The sequence below is a fragment of the Pituophis catenifer genome, unplaced genomic scaffold (assembly GCF_029215685.1).
Source record: "Pituophis catenifer annectens isolate HBS135680 unplaced genomic scaffold, rPitCat1.0.hap2 SCAF_3, whole genome shotgun sequence".
Taxonomy (NCBI): domain Eukaryota; kingdom Metazoa; phylum Chordata; class Lepidosauria; order Squamata; family Colubridae; genus Pituophis; species Pituophis catenifer.
The window spans coordinates 193,165,958-193,187,729 of NW_027256883.1; the positions used below are offsets into that span (position 1 = coordinate 193,165,958).

Here is a 21,772-nt window from a genome sequence, read left to right on the forward strand (position 1 = left end):
AAAGGTAATTTGCAAAGTCAGATTGGGATAGAAAGCAGTCTGTGTAATTCAACACATTCTCAATTTGCAACTACATCATCCAATTCCCTAAGCTCTGAGGTAAGGAGAAGATTGCAATGCATCCCTTGCTCATCTGATTGGAACATAAAACATTTTTGTCTTCGTGCTGATAATGGCTTGGCTGCTGAAGTACCTCAACCAGATGGGATTGCTTTTCAATAAAATCTTGAATTCATGCCTAAAATCTCCTTGATTTCCTTCTTATCTATGACAAATAGAAATTGCCCCCAGACAAACAAATGAATCTCTAATTGTCAGCCCTCCCGGGTAAACCAGACAGGGAACATAAGCAGATGAACTAATTCTTCTTTATAATGGAAGGATACATTAGCAGAATCTTGCAAAGTTGAAAGTATAAACCTCCCACTGCCACTTTTAATTTTTTGATCCATTAGGGTGGATCTTTTCTAAGTTTGTTACTCTATCTGTTAAGCCAGGGGTCCTCAAACTTTTTAAACGGGGGGCCAATTCACGGTCCCTCAGACTGTTCGGGGGGGGGGGGGGAACCAGCTGGGTGGTCATGGCTAGGTGGTCATGTGACTGGGTGGGCGTGGCCAATTTAGCAGTCCAAACAATACACACAAATTAAACTTTAATTTGTTATGCTACAACCTAATAGATTATCTTGATTCAACAGCTGGTTTGGATTTGACTGCTGATATTTAGTGTATAAGTTTGCACTTTGTGTATCCTCTTATACTTATATATACCGTATTTTTCAGAGTATAAGATGCACTGGAGTATAAGACGCACCTTAGTTTTTGGGGAGGAAAATAAGAAAAAAGCTGATTGGCAGGTGGATTGGCCCCCAGAATATCCCCAATCAGCTGTTCCCAAAAGTGAATCTTAGCAACAGGTTCCTTGGTTGTGAGCTCTGTGCCTTGCTTTTTTTTTCTTTTGCTTATTTTTCTGCCTCTGAAAGCCTCCAAAACAGCTTCAGAAAAAAAGCCTCTGAAGCTCTGTTTGAGGGCTTCTTTTCTGAAGCTTCCTTTCTGATGCTATTTTCAGCCTCTGAAACCTCCAATTGAGAAGCTGGGTGGGGCTACATTCGGAGTATAAGATGCACCCAGATTTTCACCCTCTTTTTGGGGGGAAAAAGGTGCGTCTTATACTCCGAAAAATATGGTATTTGCAGTTACCTTCAAACTGCATTTGAATTTAGGTTTTGCTGGGCATGCTGTTGCAGTGGTAATGCTATTATTCATATAAGAGTAAATCAGCAACACTTCTCTTTGTAGCCATAAATACAAACAGGCAGCTTACCAGCAGATAGCAACACATAATTTTGCTTTGTGCTATACTTGTCTTGTAAGCAGGGAACTGGGAAAAAACATCCAGCAAGTCCAATGTTTTGCTTGAATTTCCTGTCTTTATACAATAAAACTGGCCATGGTTTGTGTGTGGTGTTTTATTTTTTTAAAATAATCTCCGTAGATAAGTAGGTAACAGGAACTACTACCTCATTTGATTTTATGACTTTGGGTGTAAAACAAGGGAACAGGGCTACAAGTAGTTCTCAAGTTACTACCACAATTGGGACTGGAATTTTTCATTTCGAAGTCAAAGCACCATATAACCAGACTTTATTTTAAAACCATTTTTTCCACCATTTGTTAAAAAAAAAACAAATCACAGGATTGTTAAGTGAATCACATGGTTGTTAAATGAATCATATAAGCATAAGTCCAAATCCTTTCCCTTATTTAGGTTGGGGCTTTTTTTGCCAGAAACCAGCAAACAGCATCACAAATCAAGCTCACAAGACTGCAGGATGCTGCAAATGGTTGCAAATGCGAATAAGTTGGCAAGTACCCAAAATGCTGTCATAATTTCAATGGAGTAACTGTGTCATTCTGAATTGCACCCATGGTCAATTTTTCATGGCATATGGAAGATTTTAAAAGAGTTTAATGATACAAGTAAATGCCAGAACCTTAACGAAATGTGTGCTGTACAAACTATTATAATTTTTCCATAGTTAGCATAAGGAATACTAATATACATTCCTTTCTAGAACATCCTCCAGCAGGCTCGGAAATCCCTTGGAAACAAAAGAGCCCGCAACAAGACTTTATTACATATTAATTTTTTAACACTCTCCCGTGGTCTTATTATATATATGTTTTATTGTTTTTAAAGGTTATTTAAGACACGTTTTATCATTCTGTTTTTAATATATGCCATCCAGAGTCACATTCATGAGCTGGGTGGCTATATAAATTTCACAAATAAATAAATAATAAAGTTACTTATTTGCTTATAAAACAAGAGCCATAAAACTTTTAAACGTTGTGCAAAATAAACTTCAAATATGACTTTATATATGCCAAGAGTACTTGAGCTCCACATCTCTGAATCTGTTTTAAGGGAGAAACTTTCTCTGCACCGCCAACACCATATACTGTATATTTTTTAATCATGACAATGAAAATCCTTTTTAGATAGGAAAACTCTGCAAATGTATACAGATTTTTGTCCCTAAAATATAAAAAGTACCAGGCACAAACTTACTTTCTCTTTGTTCCCGTTCCTTTATTATAGCATCCAGCCATTTCTGTTTGTCCTCTGCTGTCTTGGCCATACAGACAAACCATTTGTTTTTTGCCGTGTTGTGTATCTTCCATCCATTTGTTACTGTGTAACCATTACTGTGATAATCCGCTGCAAAAGCACAAATGTACCAAGAAGAGAGTGAGTGCAAATCTGGAACCTAAAAAGAAAATAAATTCAACCTAGGCTTCACTGTTGTCCTTTTTCTATGGTAGTAATAGAGACAGCTAGATAGGTCTTCCAAAAATTTCATCACAATTTTTAGATATTGCATTGGACCACAGATCCAATGAAACCTGGATCCTATCTTGCATGCCACTGAAATACGTTGTGTGGGGAATTCTGAAAATAATACTGAGTACTCCAATTAAGAGAATGATTATATCAAGTGATAGAGTCAACTTTCAGCTTCATCTGATGGTTACTTGTAGCAGAAATAGAACAGTTGATCTGTTTTGTTTTTAATCTTAAGGGAATTCAGGCTAACTAAAAATCAATTACCGTATATACTCAAGTATAAACCGAGTTTTTCAGCATTTTTTATGCTGAAAAAAGCCCCCCTCGGCTTATATTTGAGTAAGGAAAAAATGCCTTTTTTCCTGCAACCCGTTTTGACTTCCAGGGGCTGCAGGGTGGCTTACTAAGGCCAAAATGGGGTGTGGGGTATGTGTGTGTGCCTAGCAATACTCCCTGAAGCCCCCTGGAAGCAAAAACGGGCTGGGGGGGGCTTCAAGGGAGAAAGAAACAAAGAAATCCTCACTGTTTAGGGAGATTCCCACGTGCACTGAGCTTGAGTTGAGAGTTTATTGTAATAGGCTGGCTGCTAGCTATCCTTGCTCAGGCTAAGCTAATCAATAGTGGAGCTCTAAGAATGCCAGATGAGAAGGAGAAAGGAAGGGAGAAAGAAAGAAAGAAAGAGAGAGAGGGGGTGGGGAGGGAGGGAAGGGTAAATCCTTTTAGTCACACTTCATCCTCACTGTTTGGGGATCCCTAAATTCACCTTCTGGGGTTCTTCAGAGAAAGGAGAAAGAAAGGGAGAAAAAAAGAAAGAAAGAAAGAAAGAAAGAAAGAAAGAAAGAGAGAGAGAGAGAGAGAGAGAGAGAGAGAGAGAGAGAGAGAGAAGAAAGAGACAAAGAAAGAAAGAGGAAAAAAAAGAAAAAGGAAGGAAGAAAGAGAGGGAATGCAGGTATCTCTTAACAGAGGCTTGAACTTGCCTGAAATTAGATCAAGCCCCACATCACTTAACCCAATGTATCAGATTAAATTGTTATTGAATTATTTTTGGTATATATACTACATTCTCTTGTGTAATTTAGTTATAGTATAGTTTACACTATGCACTTACACAGCTAGTTTACTGTTTTTCTTTGAAATAAATATTCAAAAACATTTAACCTACTGATGCCTGAATTAATGTAATTTTATTGGTATCTACTTTTATTTTGAAATTTACCAGTAGCTGCTGCATTTCCCACCCTAGGCTTATACTCGAGTCAATAAGTTTTCCCAGTTTTTTGTGGTAAAATTAGGTGCCTCAGCTTATATTCGCGACGCCTTATACTCGAGTATATACGGTATACCTTAGTGACACAGTTTTTAAGGGAACTGATGCACATTGGTACACATGGTTGATACCCCCAGACTTATGGTCATGGGGGATTTCAACCTGCCGTCCGTGGGCGAGACGTCTGAGGTGGCTCAGGAGTTCATGGCTTCCATGACGGCCATGGATCTGACCCAACTAATTCATGGCCCTACGCACACTGGGGGAAACACACTGGACTTGCTTTTTGTCTCTGGACAGTGGTTGAGTGATCTTGAGATAGGGGATGTAGTCATCGAGCCCTTGTCATGGTCGGATCACTCTCTCCTTCGCCTTGACCTTCGTACCGCGGCACCCCGCTGCAGGGAGGCGGAACTGATAAGATGGTACCGCCCCAGGCGCCTGATGGAACCCGATAGGTTCCAGACGGAGCTTGGGCCAATTCCTGAGGTTCTGGCTCACGCCTCGACTGGAGACCTAGTGGCCGCCTGGGATAGGGCGGCCGCTGGGGCCCTGGATCGAGTCGTGCCTTTGCGGCCTCTGACCCGGCGCGGATCTCGCCTTGCTCCTTGGTTTACCGAGGAGCTGAGGGAGATGAAGCGCCGGAAAAGACGCCTAGAGAGTAGTTGGAGAGCTAGTCTTTCTGAATCGGACCGGACACTGGTTAGATCCCATATTAGGACTTACCTAGTGGCGATAAAAGCAGCAAAATGTACGCATTTTGCTGCTCTTATTGCGTCATCAGATAATCGCCCGGCCGCCCTGTTTAGGGTGACCTGCTCCCTGCTCCACCAGGAAGCGCGGGAGGACCCCTTGGAGGGAAGAGCCGAGGACTTTGTTCAGTATCTGTATGACAAAATCACTCAGATTCGGGAAGGTCTGGACTCTGACTGGGTAGATCCAGCGGGAGTGACGGAGGCAGGTCTTGAGACTGTTATCTGGGATGAGTTTGATCCTGTGACCCCAGATGACGTGGACAGGATTCTGGGTAGATTGAATGCGACCACATGTTTGTTGGACCCGTGTCCCTCCTGGTTAGTGCTGGCTTCCCGGGAGGTGACGCGAGGCTGGCTCCAGGGGATTATAAATGCTTCATTGGGTGAGGGTGTCTTCCCCGCCGCCCTTAAGGAGGCGGTGGTGAGGCCCCTCCTCAAGAAGCCTTCCCTGGACCCGGCAATATTGGCTAATTATCGTCCAGTCTCCAACCTTCGTTTTGTGGCGAAGGTTGTTGAGAGTGTGGTTGCGGGACAGCTTCCCCAGTACCTGGATGAAGCGTCGTATCTGGATCCGTTCCAGTCGGGTTTCAGGCCTGGATACAGCACGGAAACGGCATTGGTCGCGTTGGTTGATGATCTCTGGAGGGCTCGGGACAGGGGCTGTTCCTCTGTCCTGGTCCTGTTAGATCTCTCAGCGGCTTTTGATACCATCGACCATGGTATCATGCTGCACCGGTTGGAAGAGTTGGGGGTGGGAGGCACCGTACTAAGGTGGTTCTCCTCCTTTCTCTCCGACCGGTCGCAGTCTGTGTTGACAGGGGGGCAGAGGTCGACCCCGAGGCCCCTCATATGTGGGGTGCCGCAGGGATCGGTCCTCTCGCCCCTTTTGTTCAACATTTATGTAAAGCCGCTGGGCGAGATCATCCGTGGTTTTGGGGTGGAGTACCATCAGTACGCTGACGACACCCAGCTGTACATCTCCACCCCGGATCACCCCAACGATGCCCTTGAAGTGATGTCCCAGTGCCTGGAGGCCGTACGGATCTGGATGGGGAGGAACAGGCTCAGGCTCAACCCATCCAAGACCGAGTGGCTGTGGTTTCCGACGTCCCGATATAGTCAGCTAATGCCATCGCTGACTATTGGGGGCGAATCATTGGCCCCCACGGATAGGGCTCGCAACTTGGGTGTCCTCCTGGATTCACGGCTGTCGTTAGAAGAGCATGTGACGGCCGTGTCCGGGAGGATTTTTCATCAGGTTCGCCTGATCCGCCAGTTGCGTCCCTATCTAGATCGGGACTCCCTACACACAGTCACTCATGCCCTCGTTATTTCTCGTCTGGATTACTGCAACGCTCTCTACATGGGGCTCCCCTTGAGGTGCACTCGGAGGCTCCAACTGGCGCAGAGTGCGGCCGCGCGGGTGGTGATGGGAGCGACATGGAGTTCCCATGTGACACCTCTCCTGCGCGAGCTGCACTGGCTCCCGGTGGTCTTCCGAGTGCGCTTCAAGGTTCTGGTTATCACCTTTAAAGCGCTCCATGGCTTAGGACCTGGTTATTTACGGGACCGCCTGCTACCACCAATAGCCTCCCACCGGCCAGTACGCTCCCATAGAGAGGGGCTCCTCCGGGTGCCGTCGGCCAAACAATGTCGGCTGTCGGCCCCTAGGGGGAGAGCCTTCTCTGTGGGGGCACCTACGATTTGGAACGAGCTCCCCCCGGAGATACGTAGGATCCCGGATCTGCGCACCTTCCGCCACGCGCTTAAGACTTTTCTATTTTATCAAGCTGGCCTGGCCTAAATCTTCCCCCTTTTTAAATGTGGAAATTTTAAATTTTTAAATTTTAAATTCGTCTTTTTATAGGGGTATGGGTAAGGCATTTTAAATTGGGGAGCCATTTTAGATTTAATTCTGTTTTAAACGTATTTTAATAGTTTATATTGTATGTTTTTAACTTTGGCTGTGCACCGCCCCGAGTCCTTCGGGAGAGGGGGCGGTATAGAAATCTAATAAATAAATAAATAAATAAATAAATAAATAAATAAATAAATAAATAAATAAATTCGATTACATTAATTTTCAGGTCCTTGGCTTAATCTGGTGATTGAATTTTAGGGGTTAGTGCTAAAATGAACTATCAACTAACTATAATTTAGCAAAGTTACGAGTTGCCAAGGTTTGTATGTTCTGGGGATGGATTTTCTAGATCTTTACCAGACCTAGTTGAATGTATTAACAGAGACTTGGAATTTAAATACCACTTCAGAAATGCAGGTATTCAATCCAAACTAAAGTGACGCCTGCCAAGAAAACAACTGGATTTTTCTGTGACAAATAAAATAGGCTTGTTCATTTGTTTGCTTACTTAGTTATTTAATTTTTATGCACCCATTCCTGAAGACTCAGAGCAGCTAACATTCAAAATCATTTCATAAACTAAAGACAACACCCTCCAAAATAGTACATTTGCTTACTCATTTAAACATTGGCCACCTAACTCCAGTGGAATAAATGTACATGCAATATAAGCAACATGAATATGTCCTCATTGAACGACCACTCATTCAGTGAACATTCAAAGTTATGATGGTGCTAAATGTGGAAGACTTACCATAGGTCCTCAAATGCAGCCATCACAGCAGACCTGTTGTCACATGATCACAATTCATACACTTGACAACTGGCTCACAATTGTGACCCTGCAGTATGTCACAGTCATCTGATTGCCATTTGCAATCTTCACAGCTGTTTTCCAACAAGTTAATGGAGTTAATGAAAAAGCAGGCAGGTCCCAAATGATCACATGACCATGGGATGCTGCACCCATACCACAACCATCACTTCAGAAATTGAGCCAGAGCTGTGAATCCAGCAAGATCCCCCAAATCACCTCTGAAAAGGTATGTACAATTCCATGAAGAGTCAAAAAGAAGACCATCACTGCCCTGTCCTTTTGAGACAAAAATCAATTGGTCCTTACCTGTCCCATCTTCCACATTCTCAACCTCCATTACTTCTGTGTTTATTCGCCCTCTGAAAATGTAGAGGGATCCGTTGATAGACTTGGTACGCTTAGATGTTTTCTTCCCAGCAACTCTGTAGTTAATGAATATATAATGAACAAAGATGTTTATTATGTATTGGACAGTTTCAATACAACGTGCCCCTTACAAATATCCTGCCACCTGAAATTGGTATGGGGATAGGAGTATATATGCCACCCCCTGTATTGGTAACCACATAACCATAAATACTGTAATCATAAACCTGTTGTGGAGGTGTATTTTATAAAGGCAATGATACAGGCATGTAATGACAGATGGCAGAGGAACAGTTGGCAACTAAAAATACAATCCATCTTTATGACAGGATCTGAAACCATAGTAATATTAGGGTGGTTAGTTAATTATATGTGTATGTGTGCAAGTATGAATGTTTGTATTGTATTGATTTATGTATTTGCCCATCCCTCAATTGCTTTTGTTTAGTGGTTATTTAATTTGATTTAAGACAAACGTTCTCAAGAGTCAACTAAAAAAGGACACTAAGTCAGAAGATTCAGTTTAAGCAGAGACTCTAGATACTGATGCTGCTAAAAGTAGATAACACCTAAGAAATTAATAATAAGAGTCCTGCTGGATCAAACTCAATGTAGATCAGCATAATCTTCTCCCTCAAGGCTGGCCAAGATGCCTCTGATAAGCACACAAGTAGAATATAAACTTGTCCACAGTTTTCTTAATCACCATTTAATACTATGACAGCACATCACTGTAGGTGACAATGATAAAAACGAAGAAGCAGACAAACCACAGGCAACAGCAAGAAGCAAACTTGCAGAAGGGGGACTTCAATCCCTTTCAAAGGGCTTGAAGAGCCAGAGCTTCAAAACCTTCTGAAATACCTGCAGGATGGGGGAGGGGCCCATCTAGATCTTGGGAGGAACCTCATTTCAGAGGACAGTTATTATGGCAAAATAGTGCATTTCCAAGGTAGACAGTACTATTTAATTGAAAGAACCAGGACTATGGTAAACCTATTTGATCACCTAGTAGATACTATGGGTGGTCCCTCAAGTCTTAACTGTATAAGGCTTTCTAATAACGAACCAGAACCACACCTTGAAATGCACCTGAAAACAAACTGGCACTCTTTCATCTTGCGGAGCAGATATATTACATGGGCATGCTGAGGCACACCCATCACTGCCTGTGCTGCTACATTCTACATACATGTATGTAGAATGTACATGCTACATGCTACATACATGAGCCACGGTGGCACAGTAGTTAGAGTGCAGTACCGCAGGCTACTTCTGCTGACTGCTGGCTGCCTGTAATTTGGCAATTTGATTCTCACCAGGCTCAAGGTTGACTCAGCCTTCCCAAGGTGGGTAAAATGAGGGCCCAGATTGTTGGGGACAATATGCTGACTCTGTAAACTGGTTAGAGAAGGCTGTAAAGCACTGTGAAGAGATATATAAGTCTAAGTGCTATTGCTATTCTGATCTGGTTGTAATTGTGAACTGCCCAGAGTTTTGTTTTAAGATGGTCAGCCACGTAAATCTTATAAATAAGTTTAATAAATAAAATTTTCAGGTTTCAGATTGTCTTCAAGGGCAACACCACATATAGTGCATTACATTTGTCAAGCTGTGAGGTGGCCAAGGCATGTCTGAAGGGTTTCCTGATCTAGGAGAGGGCACAGCTGTCATGCCAAACAAAGCCACGTAAAGGTCTTCCTGCATGCAACTGTTCATTGAGCAAAAGCTCTGAGTCCAGGAAGACCCCTCAGATTGCACATTACTCTTGACTGAGGAAGTGCTACCCCTCCAATATTTTCCCAGATCTGGATGCCCCAAACACAATCCCTTAGCCTTAATAGGAAAAAGTCAGAGACAGTTCTTCCCCATTTACACCCTGCATAGTCTCAAAACAGAGGCTCAAGAGTCTCATTCAGCTGGCCTGGTGTCAAAAGGTATAACTGGGTGTTATCAGCCTACTGATGATACCAAACCCTAAACCAGCAGATGACCTCACCCAGTTGTTTCATGTAGATGTTAAAAAGAACGGAAGAGTGGGCAGAACCTTCTGGCACCCCACCTAGGGAGCAATCTCTTTCAACCAACCAACACCAATTGAAACAGCCCTAGAGAAAGGAAGACAACCTCTGTAAAACAGTGGTCCCTATCCCCAATACATGGAGGTTATTTAGAAAGATACCACTATTAATGGAACTGAAAGCCACTGAGAAATCAAGGAGTACCAGGATAGATGCACCACCCCATCTCAGCTACACCACAGGCATCTACGGCATGACCAACGCTGCCTCAATACTAAATCCTGGCCTGAACCTTGACTGAAAAAGATCTAAATAATCCACTTTTCTAGGGTTATCATCAACTGCAGATTAGCTACATTATCCACAATCTTCCTCAAAAATAGAAAGTTGGGGACTACATGATAATTATGGAGAATATTTGGGATTTGTCCCAATGGTGCTTTTTCAAGAGGCAACTGGACTTCCTTCCCTTTCCCTGAAGATGTTTCACTTCTCAATCAAGAAGCTTTTTCAGAGAAGCAAAATGTCATCAAGAAAAACAAAGAATTAAAAAAGTTAAAAATTATTAAAAGTTGACATTTTGAAAGAAAAAAGAAAAAAGAAAAAAAAAGAAAAAAAGAAAAAAAAGAAAAACAAAGAAAATCCAGTTGTCTCTTGAAAAAGGGGCTTTGGATGCTTTGCCTGACCTGGATGACTGAGAATCTCCATAGACATTTGAGGTCAAGGACTTTGCTGAAATAATAAGAGTTTTTGTTTGTTTGTTGTTATTGTTTTGGAACAAAATATTTGTTCCAAAACAGTATTTTGCACACTTCACAGAGATCTGTCCAAGGTTCTGACAAGCCTTTTACCTTTGTCTTTTTAAGAATTAATAGATAAAATGTGACATTAAATATACACATGCCCTTCTTTTTACTACTTTGGTTAGGCATTCTTGAGGATCCAAAAGCTGAGCTATGGCAGAACAGAAATCTTCATAACTACCTGTTTGGGCTGACTTACTAAGTGTTAAAAAAAGGTTTTGAATATTATAGATTGTGTGATTCTGTTTTTGCTGTACAACCTGATTAATAATCATCATGTGTCAATTAAAGATGATCCTCTTAGAGTTAGGTCAGGGAGTGGGGCAAGGAGGGGAGTATACCATTAAAAAGTTCTTATTTTTATGCTGGTCTATGGCCATAATAGCAATCGCATTTACACTTATATACTGCTTCACAATGCTTTACAACCCTCTCTAAACAGGTTACAAAGTCAGCATATTGCGCCCAACAATCTGGGTCCTCATTTTACCCACCTCAGAAGGATAGAAGGCTGAGTCAACCTTGAGCCTGGTGAGACTCGATTTGCCAAATTGCTGGCAGTCAGCAGAAGTAGCCTGCAGTACTGCATTCTAACCACTGCGCCACCATGAAATATTTGACTTTATTTTTATTTTACAATATTAAATCATTTGTATCCACCAGACTAAATTTCATTCCAAGCAGTCTGGGGTTTTTTGTTTTTTGTTTTTGAAACAGCAAGCAACACAAAAGCATAAAGTCTAGTTTATAAAGGATGAGCAGGTGGCAGTAATCAGTGATTTTTACACTCACATAACTATAAACTACAAAACAGAATGTGCGAGTAAGTAAATTTGTGTTACAGCAATAAATTCTAACTAGAAAGGCAGATTTCACTACCCCCAACAATCCAACGCACATACCTGCATGGATGTGAACATTTCTATCCATGATGCAACACTGTTTCAGCAGAATGTGAACAAATGCACTGAGTAGGCAAAGAAAACATTGTGGTTTTCTCCCTCAAATACTGCTACCTTCTTTTCGGGTCACTTGATAATGAATCGAAAGACTTGTGAACCAATCCTATAAATTTGGCTCCAATGTATCTAGATATATCCGTGATGGTGAACCTATGGCATGCGTGCCACAGGTGGCACATGGAGCCATATCGGTGGGCACGCGAGCTCAGCTCCAGCACGCTGATTTTCGGGCCTTCTGGGCCCACCAGTCGGCAAACAGGCCATTTCCAGCCTCCGGAGGGCCTCCGGGGGGTGGGGGTAGGGGAAGGCTGTTTTTGCCCTCCCCAGACTCCTAGAAAGGCTCTGGAGCCTGGGGAGAGTGAATAACGGGTCTACCGAGCCCACTGTGCCATCACATGCCAAAAGCGGGGGGAGCATGGGGCGGTAGCACGCACATGCATGGGGAGGCAGGGCGCATAGAATTATGGGTGTTGGCACACACGCGTGTGACCCTCCCGCGCTCCCCCCGCTTTTGGCACGCGATGGCAAAAAGGTTAGCCATCACTGATATATACCATGATCTTTGGGGCTGCAGCATGGAAAAGTGGCTCTAATATCAGCCTAGATATACATACATCATAGAGCACTGTTTGAGGTATAGTAGACATTAAACATTTTTCATTATTTAGAACTTGTTACAAAGTTCTATATTTGAACACTGTAGCTGATTAGTATGTTACTTGTTGAAGCCTGATGCTAACTAACTCCAGCAAATGGATAGACATTCAGCTTCATTCTGCACTGAATTTAAACAGCAGACAGAGAGAGATAAACCATCCCGAATTATAGCAGCCTTGCCACATCTAAATATATCTCTTAAATAGTAGGTAGCATGCAGTAAACTCCTCTACTTTTAATGAAAATCAGATTCTGGAGAATGGGACAGAGCTTGCTTTGGAATTACAGGAAATATAAACACAAATTCTTTGGGGAACTGAAAGTGTCAAGGCTGCCATATCGATCTCCAAGCCAAACTGCAGAAAACTTGCTCACTGATGCCTATTCTGTACAAACAAGAGCTCTCTCTCAAAAGGCAATAGAACATTTTGTTTCCCAAAACTCAGTGTTCTGGGAAAACTGCCTGCAGAAAGGGAGGGGCTGTATTAATCCAAATTGCTAAACTGAACCAGGGGGAAAAAAAAGGACTGACAAAGAAAGACCCAGGAAGGCTCCAATGAATGAGGAGGAAGTCAAGATTTACTAGTAAAGAATAGAAGAGGCTTTTGCTTAGCACATGGAATCAATGGCATTTCTGTCCATGGGATGACAGAGTTTAATACATGTAAGAGGCTACTAGGTTGGTTAGGGAAGGTTACTGTAGAACAGGAGTCCCCAACCTTTCGGACCTCAGGGACAACTAAATTCATAATTTTAAATTCTACAGACCACTAATATGATCTGCCTAATGACCAGTTGGGTGGGCGTGGCTAGGTGGGCATGTGACTGGGTGGGCATGGCCAACTCAATGGCCATCTTGATGTTATTCACATGGGGGGGCACCTTGCCGGCCTCTACTCACCCCTCCCCTGTCAGCCACTCCTCGTCTTCCCCCCCCCCGGGCTCCTTAGGGCCCCAAGAGGAAGCAGTTGTTGGAGCTAAGCAGCCACCATGAGAAAGAATTGGCAAAACAGCTGGCTCAGTTCGAATTGGATCTGACTGAGAAGGAGGCTCAGCAGAAGCACCTCACTCAGGACTACGAGCATAGGCTTTCCAAGCAGAGGAAAGAACTGCAGGAGTGCAAGGCCAGGTACCGGCTCCTGGAGGCTCAGTGGGCTGAGGTGGTCAGCCAGTTCCAGGCCATGATGCAGTCCCACTGGAACAAGGCCCTCCAGCTCCTTGCCACCAGCGACACTTCTCTCCAGCCTTCACCCAAAGCCCTGCACCAGGAGGCTGAAGCAGACCCCAAGTCGGAATTTCTGCCCCCCCTCCAACCCACACAAGAAGATCCTGAAAGGAGAGACTCTCTGCAGCAACACAAACGTTCATTGCACGTAATCGGCCCAAGGACCATAGTCTGAGGACCCGATTTAGTGCAATATTAAAAAATGCAAATAATTTTTCTGCAGACCACCAAAGTTTTCCCGCAGGCCACCAGTGGTCCATGGACCACCAGTTGGTGACTGCTGCTGTAGAATGAAGAATCTCTAGCCTATTAGCTTATTCTGTTCCCAACTGACCTACAGACCTATTGAGTAGCTTTTTTCCCCTTTCTACTACTACTGCTCTATTTCACCCATGCTTTGACCTTCCTCTTTAAAGGAGGGTGCTCTTCAATTCCTTTCAGAATATGAATAAAGCCAGCAGAATCTCATCCCACAGATCACCAATATAATTAGCTTTACCCCAATCCATGCCCTCCCACTTGAGTATCACTTGAAAGGAAAGGAGACAGCATGAATGAAGCTAGTGGGATGACTTAGCACTACCTGCACATTCCCAATCTTAGATGGCATTGAGTGATTCTTCCCAATTAGTCTGATGCAGCAGTGAAATCCGCCCGGCTTGCCGAACCGGTAGCACCGGCAGCGGGAGGTTCTGCCCACCCACTGGGACATCATTATATCCGGTTTTTTAACCTTCTGTGCATGTGCAGAAGAGGGGTGCACGCACGCACGCTCCCGTGCGCTCCCTTTCCCGAACCGGTAGCAAAGATAAGTGGATTTCACCACTGGTCTGATGCATGCCTTCCCCAAGGGGGGGACATTCCTTTTGGATGGCCCACCAGATCAGATGCATACCTAATTTCAGTCCTCAGTCAAGCTTACTTCCCCAAGCAAAAGGGAAATGAATATGAAAACTGAGTAATCTATTACATTAATCTTCAACAGCATCTGCAAGTTGTCATGACATTCATGAGAATGATGGAAGCAACATTCAGAGAACTGTAAGTACCAGCCCTTTGAGGTGAGCATGTTTTAAGGCCCACACAGCTATGCAAGATCAAGCAAGAATTATATTTCAATAAATTATGCAAATTTTGGAGTTAAATCCAGGATCTTGGTAACTGCCAGAGGAATGTCCAATCCTTATTTATAGTCAGTCAATTAAGGCTGAGTTTCTAGAATGATATTAAATTTTTCCCTACATCTGGGCTGAGTTGCTGTTTGGATTCCCCTTCTGACTCTTCATTGTTTATGTCTACTTTCCCTTTCATTATTTTCCCCTCAGTTCTTACATCATACATAGAAAAGGGCCAGAGGATGTATCGAAATATGGTAATGCTGCTTAAGTCATCAATCTTCTCCCTTACAGCCTATATTTATAGCAGGCCTTGTTGAGAGAGAGAAAGAGAGAGAGAGAAAGGAATAATTACTTTTAGAAATTATTATGGGATTCTAGTGATATTATTGCTGCCTCACTTTTTTTGCATAACATTTTTTAATGCCTAAGTTGTTTCAATTCACTTGTGTTGTCTCACCTCAAACTTCAAAAAGTTTCCAAAACATTTTTGTCTGCATGTCTGATTTCACTTTGCTTCTACAAACCCTCCTGTTTTCAAGTCTTTTCCAATTATGTGACCCAGTTTCAGTACAGAGAATTACTGCCATGCACACCAGTTTCCAATTTCCAGCTTTCCGTTTCGGGTTCACATGGCCTTGTCTCTCTTAGCCTTCCAGAGGGCTGTTATAACCTGTTTCCCCCCCCCCCCCCAAGTATTAGAGCCAGGCAGGGATGAAATGCTCCCGGTTCAGACCAGATCAGGCAATCCGGTAGTGATTGTGGCAGGTGGTTCGGAGAACCAGTAGCAATGGCGGCGCAAGGCTCCGCCCACCCGCCCGGATGTCATTACTTCCTGGTTTTAACCAGGAAGTAATGTGTTTTTTACCCTCTGCGCATGCGCAAAGGGTCTGCGCGGCACTTGCACTTCCGAACCGGTAAGGAAGATAAGTAGATTTCACCCCTGGAGCCAGGGCATTTGTGTCTTGGTTATTTGTTTCTTGTATTGACTATTTTAATTGGTTATGAATTTTTGTATTGTTTTTGTGTGGGCTGCTCACCACCACATTATGTATTTAAGTGGATAGCTGTATACATTTTCTAAATAAAAATAAATTCCAACACAAAGGGGCTTTTTTCAAGAGGCAACTTGACTTTTTGGGGTTTTGTTTTGTTTTTTTTGAAGACATTTCGCTTCTCATCCAAGGAGCGAAATGTCTTCAGAGCTGAAGAAGCTTCTTGGATGAGAAGCGAAACGTCTTCAAAGAAAAACCAGAAAGTCCAGTTGCCTCTTGAAAAAAGCACTTTTGAGACAACCATGACCTGGATGACTGAGAATCTCCATAGACAATTCCAACACAAGAATATGACCATTGTAAACTCCAGCCTACATTCTAAACTGTTATCCCTGAATCCTCCTTGATCATGATTGCCCAAAAAATAAAAAATAAAAAAATATTTCTTGATGTTTTAAGAGAGATATTATTGAGATATTATTGGAATATGCTTAGCATAGTATAAAAAGAAACAGGGCTCCTTCTTAAGTAAACAATATCCCAATCAAGGAACTACCAACAAGAAAAACAAACTAGCAACAACCTAATCAAAGAAATATCAAGAACACTCCCACCAACACTGACAGGGCAAGCCAATAGTATATGAAACAAAACAATCCCACTTCTTATAACACTGAGGATGGTATACCTAGTGATAATGAAATGTCTCCAAGAAAACCATCAAGTTCAGAGAGCACCAAGGACCCCCAGAATCCTTCTTTGTAAATAAAAGCTTATTTTAAAACAACCACAAAACAAATGACTCCTACACTCTTTCACTTTGCCTATAAAAACTTGGTCTCAGCTTCATCCTGGTGGCTTTTGCCCCCTCTCCCCAAAAATTAGAGTCCCAGGCCAAGGTAAGATTGCCCACGTCTTTGCTAAAGTCATACCTCTAGAGCAGTGGTGAAATCCAATTTTTTTTACTACCGGTTCTGTGGGCATGGCTTGGTGGGCGTGGTATGGCTTGGTGGGCGTGGCTTGGTGGGCGTGGCAGGGGAAGGATACTGCAAAATCTCCATTCCCACCCCGCTCCAGGGGAAAGCTATTGCAAAATCTCCATTCCCACCCCACTCCAAGGGAAGGATATTGCAAAATCTCCATTCCCACCCCACTCTGGGGCCAGCCAGAGGTGATATTTGCCAGTTCTCAGAACTACTCAAAATTTCCATTACCGGTTCTCCAGAACCTATCAGAACCTACTGGATTTCACCCCTGCTCTTGAGCCCTAAAGCTCAAAATGTAAGATGAGTCTTCATAAGAATTAGAAAAAAAAAGATGCTCCCTTTTCCTTAATCCAGAAACAACATAAAACACTTATTTCCATGTATTTATTATTAAGGAAACTGAGCAATGGACATAAGACAGTGCACTCACCTGGATTTCCGCTTGCAATAAACGAGCAAGTTATCAAAAAGAAAAAATGTTCTCTCCTGGATGTTTCCGGCTGAGATTTTTAGTAAGTTTCCTTGAAGCAGAAGCTGGGTTGAAATGTCTGTCAGGTTGGAGCCCTAGAATACAAAAGAACTATTTCAGGATTCTATCTCATTACAGAACATATAATCAGAATTCTGGAGTCTCAATGTTAATCAAAGCCACCTTTCAACAGTAACGGCTGCTTAGAAATTATTTGACTAAATCTGTTGTTCATGTTCTTTTTTAAATATCATCTCTCAAAAAAATCAAATTATAAAAAGTAACTTAACTTTCTCTATCCTAATGCCTTCCGTTCAAGATATTTGCTAAGATTTGTTTTATTTGATACACATTTCAACTATTCAGTAACCAGAATTCGCTAATCTACATAGATAGATATTTTTTTAAAAAAACCTATAAAAAGCCACTAGCAAGAGAGCAATAACACATAAAGGCAAAGTAAAACCAGTTGTAAAATAAAACAGAGTAAAGATATAAAAACATTAAAATAGTTGTTTAAAAGCCTAAGAGTAGAAAGGGCTTTACTTATCACCTCCCAGAAACAACAGATAAACTGGGATGTACAAAAAGGAGACAAATGCCACCAGTGCGGGGGGACAGACTTTTTTTCATTGATGAAAAGAACATTGATGCTCATTGATGAACACTGATTATGTCTCCCAAAATCTTTTCCATATACCATTACCGTACTGGACTCGAGATAAACTATTCCCAAGTCTTTTAGAGTTGTGAAAATTAGAACCAGCATATTGATTAGAAAAATGGATTGGCGTTGCAAGCAGCAAACCATTGTTACATTACGTTTTCATTTGTCATCTCAGGTTAAGAGTTCAGCCAACTTGTTTTAAACTAAGAGAAGTCTCCAGGATATTTTGAAAGACAGTCTTGCATATACTGCTTTGCAATATTCCGAATTATAAGGGAGGAAAGTATCAGAGCTAAGTAATCCAATTTTATGTTTCTAACATATAGTATGATTTCCTATGCAAGAAAACACGCAGGTAATATATTTCAAGTAACAAGAAATAATTCCTGGCCAGCAAATTACTCAATTAATTCAATTTATAAGAAACACAGAACAAAAAATAGAGAAAGTATAAAAAATATATTTCTTATTTTGCAATGTGTTTATCAGGGTCTAACTTCCTTATCTGCAGTGCAAACCAGACTAAGGAAGTATATTATATTAATGTGACCTACTGATGTCTTCCTAAAAAAAAGACAAAAAATTAGTCCAGAATTGTGAAACACATACCATCAGCAAAATCTTTTCTTATATATTTTGATGCACCCACGCTAACAGAAGTTGCATACTACCCCAAAAGTGGGGTAGTGGCTGGGTAGGTAAACTACAAGCAATTTTGCAGATTTAATAAAGTACGATTAGTATTAGTGGTAAGGCGAAGGAACATCAGCATCAACAGGAAACATTCATATAAGTGCGCAAAAAAGATGCAGTTTAGAGAGACTAGCTTTCTTCAAATCATTTGCTGAATTGGTATCAACTGTGAAACAGAGATTTAAATCAGGAACTTCCTGGCTCACAGTTCAGTCTCATAGGTACATTACTTACTATTATGACACATTCTCAACTCTATATAGAAGAATCCGCTAGTTTTGAGATCAGGATTCCGTAACATTTATTTGAAATAAATTAGGCTGTATCTATGTGTGACACAAGAATAATTCTGAATTGAGTAGGCCTGTTCGATCCACCTATCAACTTTTTTTATAGTCTATGTCATATAGTTCAGATAAGTGTGTAAAATATTTCCAGTTCTTAAAGATCGGTTTTTCCCAAACCACAATCTTCCAGATGTGTTCAATAGACAATGAGGATTTAGTCTAACAAACCAGTTGAGGAAAGCTATTTTAAAGGGTATAATTTTCATATCTTGTTTGAAATTCATGGATCTGTATCCATGCTTAGTTATACAGTTATCCAGTAAATTCAAAGACTGAAAGTTGGTTATAATTGGCAAGCAAGGTTACAGAAAATGTGTTTGGCAATCACAGGCTGCATTCAACCCATATAAGCAATTTATTTCTGTCCCTCTGCTCCCCAAGGAACCACCACTGAAACTTGGCAATACAATAGGGAAATATTGGTGGGTAAAATTTCAGCCTGTTTTCTAAAGTTTTAATTAGTTTTACCAATAGAAATGGAAATTATTTTCATATGAAAAACTTGTATTCTCAACTCATCCTAACATTAAACCCCACCAAAACATGCACTGATGTAACCCAATACACTGAAAAAATCAAAAACTAATTAAACATTCAGATCATCAGGTGTATAGCACATATAGCCTTAATGATGGAAAACAGAAAGTACTCCATTAGAGGAGAAAGTAAAGTAAGTATTAAAAAAGGACTATGAAGATCAAATGTAAGAATAATTCTGATATCCATGTATTGTTGCAGCTCGCTCTCGGTATTGAATTTTCTTTTTTAAAAGTACAATATTTTTAGGGATTTTCCTTCTATATTTCTTCTGAGGAATATAGAAGAAACATCCCTTCTTGGTATATTCCTTTCTGGCCACAAAAAGTATATTCAATTAAGATCAGTTTCTAATATAGACAAGCTTTTAGAAGTATATAATGTTACTTTTTGAATTCTCTATGCAATGGAATAAATCAGCAAGAAGCTTTCGTTTGTCTAAAAACCCTGATAAACATATCAGAAATTCTTTTAATTCTCAGAATCTTTGTTTGCTCCATTTAAATCCTCATAGCAACACTTAGCCAATCCTAGTTGTTTCCTTATTATTACTGCTGTTAATCCACTACTATTCTAGCCAATCCCATTCGTTTTCTTATTATTACTGTTGTTAATCCACTGCTATCCTGGATTGATTTATTATTTTATTTATTAAATAAGGCCAGGAAGTTATTTAGCAAATTCTATTCTAGACAGTAGAATAAAAAACACATTTGCTCACTGGAAAGCTCTCCTCCTGCTTAATCAGTGGCCTCTGTCAAATTCTTATGCCTATCAGACATTTGTAGAAATTATTACTGGATTAATTTTGTCCAATTAAAAAAAACCATACTCAATTCATCAAATGAATTTTAACCAGCTCAATTACAGACCAGTTACCTATCCCTGGTTTAGAGTTATACCTCATCAAGGCTTTATAATAGCTAAGCAAATCCTGCCTGCCTGCCTTCTTGCCTTATCATTTAGATAAGTAACATTCGAAGTCCAAATCAATCAGCACCTCCACCATCTTATTCTGCATCAAGTATTACCTGAATAATACAATGAATAGATCTTTCCTCAACTACTTGCCAACAGCAGTAATTATATGTTGCAGTGGTGGGTTTCAAAATGTTTTACTACCAGTTCTGTGGGCGTGGCTTGGTGGGCATGGCAGGGGAAGGATACTGTAAAATCTCCATTCCCACCCCACCCCAGGGGAAGGTTACTGCAAAATCCCCATTTCCTCCCGATCAGCTGGGACTTGGGAGGCAGAGAATAGATGGGGGTGGAGCCAGTCAGAATTTTTACTACTGGTTCTCCGAATTACTCAAAATTTCCACTACCGATTCTCCAGAACTGGTCAGAACCTGCCTGGTCAGAATACCACCTCTGCTATGTTGAATTTGTTTCGATGCAAAGTTCTCACTCGGGGCATAAATGATCATATTTTGGGTACGTTAGGTGAAGACTTTGCTCTTTGAGAACTTTCTAATGCTGGGAACAGTGAAAGAAAAGAGAAGAAGGGGGGCAACCAGCAGGAAGGTGCGTGGACTTAGTTACAATGACAATAGGTGCACCTCTGGAAGATCTAAAAGGCCAGATTAGGGATAGACTGTCATAGAAAAAAAAATATATGTATCTGTGTGATCACTAAGAGTTGATACTAATCAATCAATCAATCTACCAGTCACATAGTAAGCTACAGTTGCAGGACTTTTTATTAAGACTATATTTAACATATTATTTCATGTGAGCTTCACACCCACTCACTGCAGAAAGCAGACAGGTATAACGTTTTGTGAGCACATTTTCTCATCATTTTCCAAAAAGTCCTGCTGGTATGAGGTAAAAGCTATCTAATTATTAAAATGTAATTCTTCCTGTATATTTCCATTGAAAGCTGTAATCATGACACGAAACTGCAGTACTGCAGCCAGTAATGTTTTCAGCCACGTTGCACTGTATGACTTTATGTCCATGGCCGGGAATGAAAGGAGAGTTGGTGAGCCCAAAGGTTATAAGGCATGGTAAGGCAAAAAGTATGGTACATATTGTTCAATGGGCAAAATGGATTAAGAGTGCATTTAAAGGTAAGACTGTCCATGAAATCAGCTATAGAGCTCTGCATTCATGCCTCCCTAAGCCCCAATAATTATGAAACTGAAGTTTTGCCACAGAAGAAAATTGGATTGGCTGCTCAAAGACAATATGAATAGAATCAAAAGAAAATTTGGAAGGGTTTTTTTTTTCTTGTTCCATTTAATGCTTACAAGTATCTTATGAAGATGTTTTATTGTAATAAGATTTATTTTGTATGTTAAATAACTTGGATAGAATCCCTTGCTTTCAAAAATAATACATTTATAGATCTATAAATAGTATTTAAAAATATCTGTTAAA

General features: G+C 41.2%; 1 protein-coding gene across 1 annotated transcript in view; it reads right to left on the reverse strand.

Moving 5' to 3' along the window:
- The window catches only part of PREX1 (phosphatidylinositol-3,4,5-trisphosphate dependent Rac exchange factor 1), a 252,963-nt gene that overhangs the window by 73,114 nt on the left and 158,077 nt on the right, over positions 1-21,772 (reverse strand). The window contains exons 7-9 of the mRNA XM_070940036.1: positions 17,108-17,241; positions 7,854-7,969; positions 2,572-2,721 (exon numbers count right to left, since the gene is read on the reverse strand). Of these exons, the coding sequence (XP_070796137.1) occupies positions 2,572-2,721; positions 7,854-7,969; positions 17,108-17,241 (400 nt within the window). The remainder of the gene's footprint in view (positions 1-2,571; positions 2,722-7,853; positions 7,970-17,107; positions 17,242-21,772) is intronic.